Raw genomic sequence first — 12,634 nt, 5'->3', positions numbered from 1 at the left:
TTTCTCTTGTTATTGCTATTTATTTCTCTCATTATTTCTTTGTATCTAACTTGTGTTGTAAGTATATTGTTTTTGGTTAATGCTTTTGCTTCCATAACAGTTTAATTGTAGATTGAAGGTAGAAAATCTAATATGTAGAAATGTGTATTTATTTTGGTTAAGTTATTTCTCTATAAAAAAATTACCATGCAAAACCTAAGCTAACTCTGCATTAAAACACACATCGATTTATCACTTCAATGAACCCCCAGTTATTAAAGAATCACCTGCGTTGCACTTCAATATATTTAACACCACCCATGCCGTGAACAAAACTGCAAATCTTTAACTAGGAGATGCCCCTTCTTGTGATCTCAATAAAAAATCAACGATGAAAAGAAAATGCTTCTCACTGCATTAACTACACCGTTGAACAATGTACATCAAACAAGTTAACGGACCAAAAACAAAGCCAACAGTAATTTCCAATTTAATAAAGATACTACAAACTAGAATGTCATAAACATCAATTGGGGAAAAAAAATTAAGTATCTTGGCTTCTTCTGGTTTTTTGCAAGGTTACAAACAGTACATATTGTGTTCCAAGTTATTCTGATAGTCTAGCAGTATGTGACAGTCTTGACATCAAAAATTATACTATGTGGTTTTACATGTTAAAATGAAGCTATATATGATCAATCAATGAAAAGATTGCACTGCAGCTCTGCTCCTAAGACTGAGCTGTTTAGTGCATTAACTATGTTACTCCATCATGATCCAATGCATTGAAGGCAATGAAGCCAAAAAAAAGGCTAGCAAAACATAACAGCCATAACCCAATTGCAACATTGATAAATGTCATCACAGATTTATCAAAAGCGTTTTGTGCCCTCCACTCGTAGCATAAATAAATAAAAGTCCCTTTTAGGGAAGTCAGTTCTTCAGAATATGCAATTAAAAAGCATAACTCTGAGGATTTGGAGAAGGATTAACACCATAATGTAGAAGGAAAAGCATTATTAGATGTAACAAAACAATTATAGAAACAACAACAGGAAAGTTGAAAATGATAACAAAATCATGTGTTAAAGCAAAATCTTATGAGAAACTTGCTTTGGTGGTTTTGGAGACACCTGCATCAAATTTTCAAAAGCAGAATATCAGCCAAAATGTTCTTTCTGAGGTTAGGTTTCCATAGGAGTTACACCTTGATCAGTATCGTCTTGTGTAGCACCTTGTTCACCTTCAACTGGAGCTGCATCAATTGGAGTTTCATCTTTCTTATCCTCTAGCGAATCAATGATGTCCTGAACTGTTTTCTGATCAAGAACAGTGAATGCCTCTCCAATTCCCACAATAGCAACATTACAGTTAGCACTATTGAGTTTGCCTTCTTGCAAGCATTCCTTGACTGACATTATACCATGTCGAATAAGTTCATCACGTGAGCAGTCTGGGAATGTCTCGAATTTTCTTTCCAAGTAAGTTTTGCCTGCTTGGGAACGAGCACCAATGGCATATGCTTGATATTCAAAATAATTTCCAGAAGGGCAGTTCTGGTAAAGATGAGGTCCTGTTTCATCTAAACCAGCAACCAGTAGACCCACACCATATGGCCGCTTCCAAGATCGCTGAGTGCATACCTGCCAAGAAAAGTAACATAATCAGATCTTGGTTTTGCCAAATATAGATAATTGCCAATACAAATTGTAATTCAGCAACAGCACACATATTGTATGGCCACATAAAATAAACAGAGTACTTAATGTTCTGAATAAAAGCCTTCTTAAAGTTGCCAATTATTACAAAATTTGGAAAAAAGAATTAGTTGCCAAATAATTCTCTGGACAAGCGAGCACTTCAAATAAATGGGTAGCTGAAAATGTCACATAACAACCATGCCTACTTGGCAAAGAGAACCATAACATTCACGTGTGGAAACCAGTTGATTATTCATCTTACATGTCATAGGATTTGTGCTTCTTTTCTTACACTAAACTCTAGCCTTCTTCCTCCACAAGTCATCCTGAAGACCATGAAAATCATTATAAATCCCCATATAAAGATGGGAATCTCAGCATGTGCACAGAACCCCATTAGAGTCTCCATATGAAATTATGGGACTAAATACGTGTGCCATTGCCATTAGGCATTCATAGGATCTAGGATCACAAGCTCAGTGGTGCAACAAATAATACATGTAGTGGCTGTGGATGGAAAAAAAGAAAACATAAAATTTGCTTTACTATTGTAGATAATACAATAAGAAAAAGTTTTAACTATAATCAGCAAATAAAAAACTAGAGTAACAAGAACCAGTTCTTAGTAGAACTATTAGCTGAAAGACAGAAGATAATTGTTTTTTCCATCACAATTTAGCAGTAAGAAAACTATCGATGGTTCTGATATGGTCAAAAAATTTGGACAATATATACACTGTGTGAGATCAAAGAGATTATCAAACTAGCTACAAGATGAGTGTGGAGTAGCACAAGCAATAACAAAACAACTCACGGTACAGTGCAAGTGTCCCCAGTTATCAGAGATGCATAATCCTGCAAAGGTTGCTACAACCGGAATAAATCTCAAATTTCAATCAGCAAAGAGTAGTAGTGGTAGTGGACAGAAAAGTTTGTAAACATGTAAAAGCTGTACAAAATTCTACTGGACTAGGGCTTATATAGACACATGTATAACTCATTAAGGATAAACAATTCTTCACCCTCAGAGCTAGAGGACCCTTCCCAAGTTTCAGCAGTGTCCAACTGACAGGTGGAGCATCCTGAGCTCCTAGAATCCAACCAGTATTACACCCTGAAGTTACCCCCCTCTCTTCCTGGCCCAGAAAACTTTGAAGTGAATCAAAAAGAGCTTGAAGAAGAGCAGTATTGCAAGAAAAAAGTATAAACATGTATGGGATGTATTCTACTGGACTGGTGCTTATCTGGATACTCACAAATCACTTGTTAAAGATAAAAGTTCTTCAGCCTCGAGTCCGTTTCCCAGTTTCAGCAGTCCCAACTCACAGGTGGAGCATCCTGAGCTCCTAAAAATCTAACCAGTATCACACCCAGAAGCTACACCCTCTCTTCCTGGCCCTTTATCACAAATCTCGCCCTTACACAACCCACAGAACTTGAAGTGAGAATCAAAGAAAGCCTGCACTCAAAAAGACCAAGCCTGTGCAGGACAAACGATCATCCAAGAAAACCTAGGAAAAGCCAGAGAAGTGCCCAAGAAAGGAATATCAACTGAAAATATCATTGTTGCAACATTTTAATTGGCTTTTAATGTGGCTGCAATATATATATAAACAATGACATCATTAATTCAGAGCTTTTTTGTTTCAATTGAACAGACAAGTAGGCCTAAACATTAAATTTTAAAGTTTAGCTCTGACAGAACACTCATATCAAAGATCTTATGACATTTTTGCCGAGGCAAAAACTCTCTTCATAAAAAATAAAACTAAGAAAACCGTCTGTATTGTTAAACATGAGAATACAGTGAGTAGAAAGAACACCCATTTCAAAAAACTCAAGATTTTTGAAGAGGTAGAAACTCTCTTCGTAAAAGGAATATTGATGGAATCCATCACTACTGAAAACCTATGTCACAAGGTTCGAGTTCGAATTCGAATTCGGCAACTATGAAATTCGGATAAAATTCGAGACCTCAAAAAAGTCCGAAAAAATTCGACATTAAATTCGCCTATATAAATTAATTTTTAAAAACTATAAATAATAAAAATTTATATTTATATAAATATTATACAGAACAATATTGTATTTTAAATTGATAAATTATATATACTATTTATCACATAAAATAGTAATATTATCTAAATACAAAAAACATTATATAAATTATAATAATAAAAATGATGTTGATAACATAAAAAAATTTAAAAACTAAAATATCACAGTATAATAATATTATCTAAGCATATAAAACTATAATATAAATAAATAATATTTACCACTTATAATTATATTTTAATTCGACTTCAGATATGTAGACTTTATAACATTAAAAATTAAAGATGGCAAAGAGTGGAATTACAATTATTATTATACACATAATAAAAATAATATTAACATACAAAATAATATATAAAAATATATTACAGATAAATAATTTGGAGTAAGATCATTCGCGCATCCTATTTAAATCTCGACTTTATGTGATCATGTTTGAAGCTGATGACAATTAATGTGTTCTGCTTTTCGTCCATGACTTTAAAGCGAAACCTTTGCGTAATGGCACTCTCAGAGACGATAAAAACACAGACATAGACCTTTGTGTAAAGCTCTAAGAGATGATAAAAACACGGACGGAAAAAACACGGATTAATGCCTCTACGTGTAGGTAATAAAATGGCGAAAACCCTTGAAGACTTTTTATGAAAGACTGCTTGAAATATCTGTACGAACATTAGGCGAACTTTAACGAATTTTTTTTGCTGTTTTGAAGTTCGCGGAATTTCGAACCTGATGGCTGAAATTCGCCGAACTCTGTGACTTAGCTGAAAACATCCTAATATAATGAATAAGACAGATTGAAATGATGCTCAGATACCCATTGTTCCCAAGCTCATAAAACACATTTTAATTTGAAAACTTAAGCATTAGAAGTTGCAAAATTTATTTTCTAACCAAACTATTACTAATATCCTAAGTTGCCAATTCGGGTTCGGGTTCGGGTTCGGGGACGGATTCGGGGTTGGGGTTCGTAGGTTCGGTCAAAAAAAAAAATCCCATGTGGGTTTGCGGTGGGTTCATGATTATATATTATAATGTATGCCAAAAAAAAGGGGAAACGTGCATAATTGTAAAACTAACTAAATCATTTCATAGCATGAATATATCAGTGTTACTTGATCATTGATCAATGCCAAATGTCAAAGATAAATATTAAATACTCACTAATTAATCTATGTTCATGATTGTAAAGAAAATCATACATTGAATTACTAAATTGCAAAATGAAATTTCAAAACATAAACTAGTTCATCAAATTGACAGATAATGAGAAACCAAATGAGAGAGCAGATGAATGAAATGTTTCTTATTGAGCTTTTTTTAGGGTTACAAACAAAATAATAATAAAAAATTGGTCGTTTTATGTTTTTTTGGTCACTTTTTTGGCCCCACGGACCGCTGGTCCGAGTGGATTCCTCTGGGTTTGCACGGATTCACCAGGGTCCACGATGGGTCCGGGCAAGCCTGTTGGAGACTGTGGGTCTGCCCAAGTCCACGCAAGCACAAACCTGGATGGACCCACAATCCCCAAAAGGGGCCCTGCCCAGACCCGAAGCGAACCTGGGCTTGAACCCAGACCCGAACCCGAGCTCCAATGTTTGAACTTGGCTTCTTAGCTAATATCTGAATAGGATGATGATTAATTTATTATATCAATCACTTGCTTGCAATTTCCCATCTCTTGTTGTATGCAAAATAATCATATAAAGATGTGCAATCCATAATTTGAAATTTCATATTTTTCTAATGATGGGTCAGATTTGGTTGCCCCTTTGAAAATGCTATTATGTTAGGTGGAAAAGAAAACTAGTAGATTATTACGTGGAACACCTGCTATGAGAACAGAAAAAAATCAAAAACCAGATGCAGATAGATTCCTCGTTAAATCAAATTTATCAATAACAGGTTTCCACAAGTGGTAGGATCTAATAATACTGCCATGTTCGACATTAACAATGTACTTGATCTTTGCAGATTCCTTGTGAGTTCTTCAAGAGCCAAGGGGATTGCCAGTGGACTTGTTACAGGCTCAGCCAGATTTCAATACAGGAACTCACCATAAGTATTTGTAGTTGTACACAGCGAGTATGTCACTTGGTCTTGTACGTAAAGTCCCCTTTTCCGTTGTCCCAGTTTTTACCCAAATATTGCAATTCCAACACAATCAATAGAACATATCTTTCCTACTAGGGTTGGAACTTTAACTCAAATCATATAACTAATCTCATTGATGGAGTTCCTTTGTAATGTCCCCAAATTGGGTGGTACCAGTTCATAACCAATCATAAATATATCATGGTTGTTTGCCTTACATCCCACAAAGAGTAGGAAGGTCCAACAATAACCAGATCCATCCCTTGGGTAACTAATTCATCACTTATCCCACAAGAGGCAGGAAAGTCCAACCAGGACCAGATCCATCTCTTGGGGTAATCAACTCATCAATTAGCCCAAAAGAGTGTAATGTCCCCATTTTAGCAGTTGACCAAGTGTGTGTGCGTCAGCCTTGTTCTACATGGTCCCGAGGGCTAACGAAGGGTTTAATGGGATCCTGGAGTGTTTTGGCCTAGTCATTTCCAGTTTGGGCCAAAATGAAGTTGATTTACTCAATTTCAGGCATACTTACTATTTTTAGTAAGTCAGCAGGACACAGTGCAGGTCAATTTTGGTGATTAGATTTGATACTCCTCGGTGAGAGCTTTCCGATGAGCTATCACTCGCATTATTCGAAGTCCGATTGCTAATACATTTTAATGCCTGAAGTTTTATTAAAGTAACGTCTAATTTAATTGTAAAATATTAAAGTGTTACTTTAATATTTATTTTCTGGGGATGTGTACCCAAGGGAGACATAAGGGGTATTTTAATATGTGTTTTATATACTACACATCTTTTATCCCACATTGCCCATATGAGTTGAGCGGACCCTTGGAAATAGAATAAAAGGAAGCATTTGTGGCTTCATTAGCCAGGTTGAATATGAGAAGAAATTGTTGTGTGAGTTGCAGCTCCGTTTTTGGCATTTGAGGACGTCTATCCTCTCTTATAACATTCTAGACGTCATTCCCTTGGGGTTTGGCCTTTGGAATTCTTTGTTATTGGCTTCATTATCAGGCAATTTAGTTGCATTTCCAGCTACAGGAAGATTTGGTATTTTGCTCATATCTTCTTCACTACTTTTCCGATGCTTATGCCACTTTGAGGGAATGATATTACGAAAGTAGTGGACTTATTGAAGGACAAAGCACTGTAGCAGCAAGTTCGAAAGCATGGGCTGGAGTATTATGTCAATACTGCTGAAGTAATTAGTGAGTTGATAAATCTGCCATGTATTTGGTTTTATGAATTCTGAAAATAACATGTTATTAGCAGTAGTTCATTTCCACTTTGCATATTATTGTAGTTTCTTTCTTGTTTATGTTGTATGATACCAATTCCATGCACAAAACACAACAAATAAATAAACGCTTGATTTTCGGAGTTATGAGGGGTTTAAAACATTAAACGGAGAAATAAGAAGTTGAATGCAAACTGTTTGACAAAATTCCTTTCAGCAAATTGGTTTAGTTTTTTGGGACATCCAAAGGTGCCCATTACAGTGGTATCAAAGCTATAAATCCTGCCATCCTGTGGAGGTCTTATAGGGAATTTGGAACAGCCGGATAGAGGGAAAAGTGTTTGACGAAATGTCAAAACACTAAAATCAGAAAAAAAAAAAAAAAAAAACACAGGCTAAGCATTTATGTTTGAGCATGCGACAGGGGCCTTATAATTTCCGCGATACCAGAGCAAGACAAAATAGGATTTCAGACTTGCAAAGCAAACAGTCTAGTACATCCGTGCAGGGGGACATTGAATCCAGCTATACAGACACAGAGGAGATATTCTTTGATCAAGACAACAATATGGGTGATCGAGATGACAGGAATACAGGATTAGGCGGAGGCAGGAATGCCGGTCCAGATCAGGGGGACGTAATGTTCAGACAATTATTGGATACATTAGAGCAGGGGCAGCGTATGCAGTAGGAGCAGAATAGGCGAATGGACATGATGTTGCAGCTCATGGCTAGACAGATGGATGTCAATATTAATCCAGGTGATGCCAACAACAGAAACAATAACAACGAGGGAAACAATAACAATGGGGAAAACAATAACCATGGAGGCCAAGACAACAACAATGGTCCTGAGAATAACATTAATGGTAATAATGGACATGGCAACAATGGGAATGAGGCTGATAACTTTAGACACGTTGCACGCCCAGCGCGGACTGCGAGCTCGAGACCTCTTCTACCCACCTTCCCACCCAGAGATCCGATTCAACCAGTAAACGAACCGCAGATTACCGAGTTATAGGATCAGTTCAGGAGGGACTGGGAGGCTAGTGGACCGGAGTTTCAGGCGGATATTTCCCTCAGAGATTATATGGACTTGAGGATGAGACACATGCCTAGAGCAGAAGGGAGGAATCAAAACTTTGAGTTGAGAAAGAAAGTTGGAAAACTTTCCTTACCTTATTATGATGCTTCAGGGAAGATGACTGCACGAGCTTGGGTGCAGAAGGTAGATACATACTTGCAACTAAATCCTATGCCTGAGGAGGAGGCTATCAAGTATGCGGCTATGCACTTGGATGGCGTTGCACATGAATGGTGGCATCATGGCATGGTGACTTTGGGGCATAATCAGATTATATCCTATGAGGAATTCGCCGAAACATTGATTGAGAGATTTGACACTAGGGATCCCGAGTTACATTTCAAAGAACTAGCACAGTTAAAACAGTCAGGTTTTGTGGATGCTTACATTGCCGAGTTTCAGCGCTTGTCTGTACTTGTTACTGATATCTCTCCTAGGAGATTGGTGGTGTTATTTTGTGATGGTCTTGCTGATCCATTACGAGGTTGGGTGAAGGGACATGATCCACTCACCTTAGCTGAAGCAACTAAAAAGGCACGAGATTTAGCCCCTTCGGTATACAAAGGAAAAAACCATTCAACAGATTCTTCCTACCGCAAGGACAAAGACAAAAAACCGTTTCAGAAAGAGTATAGCAAACCCAAAGAAGGATCAAAAGGACTAGACAATGAAACCTTGAATGAACTTCAAAAGAAGAAGCTGTGCTTCCATTGTAGAAAGCCTTGGGACTTATCCCATAAATGTTCTCTCAAGGCTAAGGCAAATCAAATGGAGTATTTTTCAGCAGAAGATTCAGAGTCAGAGGGGGAGGATCAGCACTCCGATTCAAATGAGGGTAACACTATAGAGGAGAGCAGCATTCCTAAGGATGATAGATCGTTGGCACGCTTGACAGGGGCCCAAAAGGCAATCACATTTAAGGTCAGGGGTACTATCCAAGGGCAGAAAGTGATATCTCTTATTGACACTGGGGCTACACATAACTTCATAGATGCACAATTGGTAGCCAGGAGAGGGTTACAGACAGAGGAGCATGATGGGTTTAGAGTCATGGTGGGTAACGGTGATAAATTATTATGCACTCGGAAGATATCTAATCTTCACATCAGGTTTGGAGATGGCTACGAGTTGAAGGATGGGTTCTATGTTGTGGACATGGGAGATTATGATGTCATCCTCGGCATGACATGGATGGCTTCACTAGTGGAGTTCACACTCAACCTAGTGAAATTGGAGATGAGATTCCAGCATGAGGGCAGAACTGTGGTACTTAGAGGTCTTTCAGATGGACGTTGCAGAGTAGTGTCCTTGAGGAGAATGCAGAGACTTTTTCGTCATGATGACATAGAGTGGGTGGCAGAGTGCTACATTATGCCAACTTCACCAGAGCCACAAGAAAAGAGTCATCCACCAGATATCCAGAAGATACTTGATAGACACGCTAAAGTATTTAGCGATATTCCTCATGGGGTTCCTCCTGACAGAGGGATGGAACATGTTATTGAGCTCGAGGAGGGAGCCAAACCAGTTATGATTACTCCCTATCGTCATCCTAAGAAACACAAGGATGAGATAGAGAAGGCGATTAAGGATTTGTTGGAGATGGGGCATATCAGGCCCAATAAGAGCCCCTTTGCTTCAGCAGTAGTATTGGTAAAGAAGAAGGATGGGACGATGCGCATGTGCATCGATTACAGGGCACTGAATAAGAAAACAATTAAAAACAAGTATCCCATTCCTAGGATTGATGAGCTGATTGATGAGTTGCATGGGGCATGCTTCTTCACCAAAATTGATTTGCGATCTGAATACCGTCAGATCAGGATGAGAGCAAAGGACATTGAGAAAAGAGCCTTCTGATGTCACTATGGCCACTTTGAGTTCATGGTTATGCCATTTGGTCTAACCAATGCACCCGCTACATTTCAAAGTTGTATGAACCAGGTATTCAGGAAGCAGCTGAGGAGATTTGTCTTGATCTTCTTTGATGACATCTTGGTCTTCAGTAAGACCTGGGAGGAGCACTTACATCATCTGGAGGAGGTGTTATCTATTCTGGAGAGAGAGTCATTGTATGCCAAGGAATCTAAATGTGAGTTTGGCATGACTGAGCTCCTTTACCTTGGGCATATCATTAGTGCAAATGGCGTTCGAGTTGATCCCGAAAAGATTAGAGCTATTGTAGAGTGGCCTGCTCCAACAAACCCTACACAGCTTAAGGGATTCTTTGGTTTATGTGGTTTTTATAGGAGGTTTGTTAAGAGATTCTCACAGATTACTACACCCTTGACAAATCTTACCAAGAAAGGAGCCTTCGTGTGGACAGGGGCAGCACAGAGGTGTTTTGGACATTTCAAGCAAGTAATGTCTTCATGTCCAGTTCTAGCTCTACCGGATTTCACGAAGCCTTTTGAGCTTCATTGTGATGCATCAGGTGATGGGATTGGAGTAGTATTGATGCAGGAGAAGCATTCCATTGCATTCGAGAGTAGGAAGCTTCGGAGAGTTGAGAAGAGTTATTCTGTCTATGACCGGGAGATGTTGGCCATAATGCATGCATTGGCCAAATTTCGATCATATTTGGTAGGTGGACGTTTTGTGATCAAGACTGATCACAACAGTATTAAATACTTCATGAGCCAACGTGATCTTAATGACCGGCAACAAAAATGGGTGACTAAATTGCAAGCTTATGACTTTGACATAGAGTTTGTCAAAGGTAAGAAAAATGTGGTGGCTGATGCCTTATCTCGGAGACCTCACTTATGTGCTCTGGCAGAGATTTCAGGAGATTGGAGAGATCGGATTATAGCAGAGTATGTCGGAGATGCTTGGGCTTCTAGATTGATTTCAGGTACCATACAGGATGATCACTATGAGGTGATAGATGGATTGATCAGAGTTCAGGACAAGGTTTATTTGATTCCGTCATCACATTTGAGAGAGGCGATACTGAAGGCATTTCATGATGCACCCACAGCTGGACATCCGGGGGTCTTCAAGACCTACAGGCAGATCCAAGAGCGGTTTTCATGGAAAGGGCTCAAGGATGATGTTCAGAGGTATGTCAGGGAGTGTGTGGTTTGTCAACAGAATAAGGGAGAGCAAACATTTCCTACAGGTTTATTACAGCCCTTGCCCATTCCTCATAGGAAATGGGAAAGTATTTCGATGCACTTCATCACTGGTTTAGCACGAGTGCAGGGAAGAGATTGCATCTATGTGGTGGTGGACCGCTTGATGAAGTTTGTTCACTTCTTTGCTATTCCGTCCACTTACACAGCAGCACAGGTGGCAGATCTTTTCTTTAGAGAGATATTTAGGTTACATCGGCTGCCCAGATTCATTGTCAGCGACCAGGATAGTAAGTTTATGAGTGTTTTTTGGCAAGAGTTGTTTAGGTTGTGTGGTACAGATCTTACACCTAGCACTAGTTATCATCCACAAACAGATGGGCAAACAGAGATTGTGAATAAAAGGGTGGAAGGATATTTGAGGAACTATGTAACTGCACAACAAAAGGCTTCGATCAGATGGTTGCATATGGGAGAGTATTGTTATAACACCACTTATCATATGTCCATCAAGATGACTCCTTTCATGGCACTCTATGGTTATGAAGCACCTAGCTTCATGGATTTAGTTTTGGGGGACAGTAGAGTGCCCAAAGCCAAAAACTTATTGCAGGATAGTCAGGACATCCTGAAAGTGCTCAAAGAGAATATACAACAGGCCCAGAATCAACGGAAATTGTATGTTGATCAACACCGAATAGAGTGTAGCTTCGAGGTAGGGGATATGGTTTACTTGAGGCTACAACCATATAGACAGTCATCGCTCAAGAAGAGCGGAGCTGAAAAGTTGAAACCTAGATTTTATGGTCCCTACAGGGTGATTCGCAAAGTGGGCAAAGTCGCCTATGAGCTTGAGCTTCCAGAGGGCAATCGAGTGTACTATGTGTTTCATGTGTCTAGGCTTAAGAAAGCCATTGGTCAGAATGTAGTGCCTTCTGCAGATTTACCCCCTTTGGATGAGGAGGAGAAGCTTGTGTTAGTACCCGAGGCTATTCTGGACACCAGAGAGAGGAAGCTTAGAAACAGGATAGTGAAGGAGTATTTGGTCAGATGGAGAGACCTACCGGAGGAAGATTTTACATGGGAGAGTGAGCAAGTTATTCAGCAGGTTGGACTGAGATTGCTTGAGGACAAGCAATTTCAAGGGGGTCGGACTGTAATGTCCCCATTTTAGCAGTTGACCAAGTGTGTGTGCGTTAGCTTTGTTCTACATGGTCCCGAGAGCTAACGAAGGGTTTAATGGGATCCTGGAGTGTTTTGGCCTAGTCATTTCCAGTTTGGGCCAAAATGAAGTTGATTTACTCAGTTTCAGGCATACTTATTATTTTTAGTAAGTCAGCAGGACACAGTGCAGGTCAATTTTGGTGATTGGATTTGATACTCCCCGGTGAGAGCT

At 39.0% G+C, this 12,634-nt stretch overlaps 1 protein-coding gene across 1 annotated transcript in view; it reads right to left on the bottom strand.

Annotated features, from left to right (window-relative positions):
* Positions 1-847: 847 nt before the first annotated feature.
* LOC149560002 (proteasome subunit alpha type-1-B-like) overlaps positions 848-12,634 on the bottom strand; it is a 65,039-nt gene continuing 53,252 nt past the window's right edge. Inside the window, exon 2 of the mRNA XM_089824407.1 lies at positions 848-1,622. Coding sequence (XP_089680533.1) covers positions 1,164-1,622 — 459 coding nt within the window. The 3' untranslated portion in view covers positions 848-1,163. The remainder of the gene's footprint in view (positions 1,623-12,634) is intronic.

The sequence above is a fragment of the Cupressus sempervirens genome, chromosome 4 (assembly GCF_028749045.1).
Source record: "Cupressus sempervirens isolate cs-2001-9-10 chromosome 4, ASM2874904v1, whole genome shotgun sequence".
Lineage (NCBI taxonomy): Eukaryota > Viridiplantae > Streptophyta > Pinopsida > Cupressales > Cupressaceae > Cupressus > Cupressus sempervirens.
The sequence above is the reverse complement of the archived record's forward strand: the minus strand, read 5'-3'. Positions and strand labels throughout refer to the sequence as shown.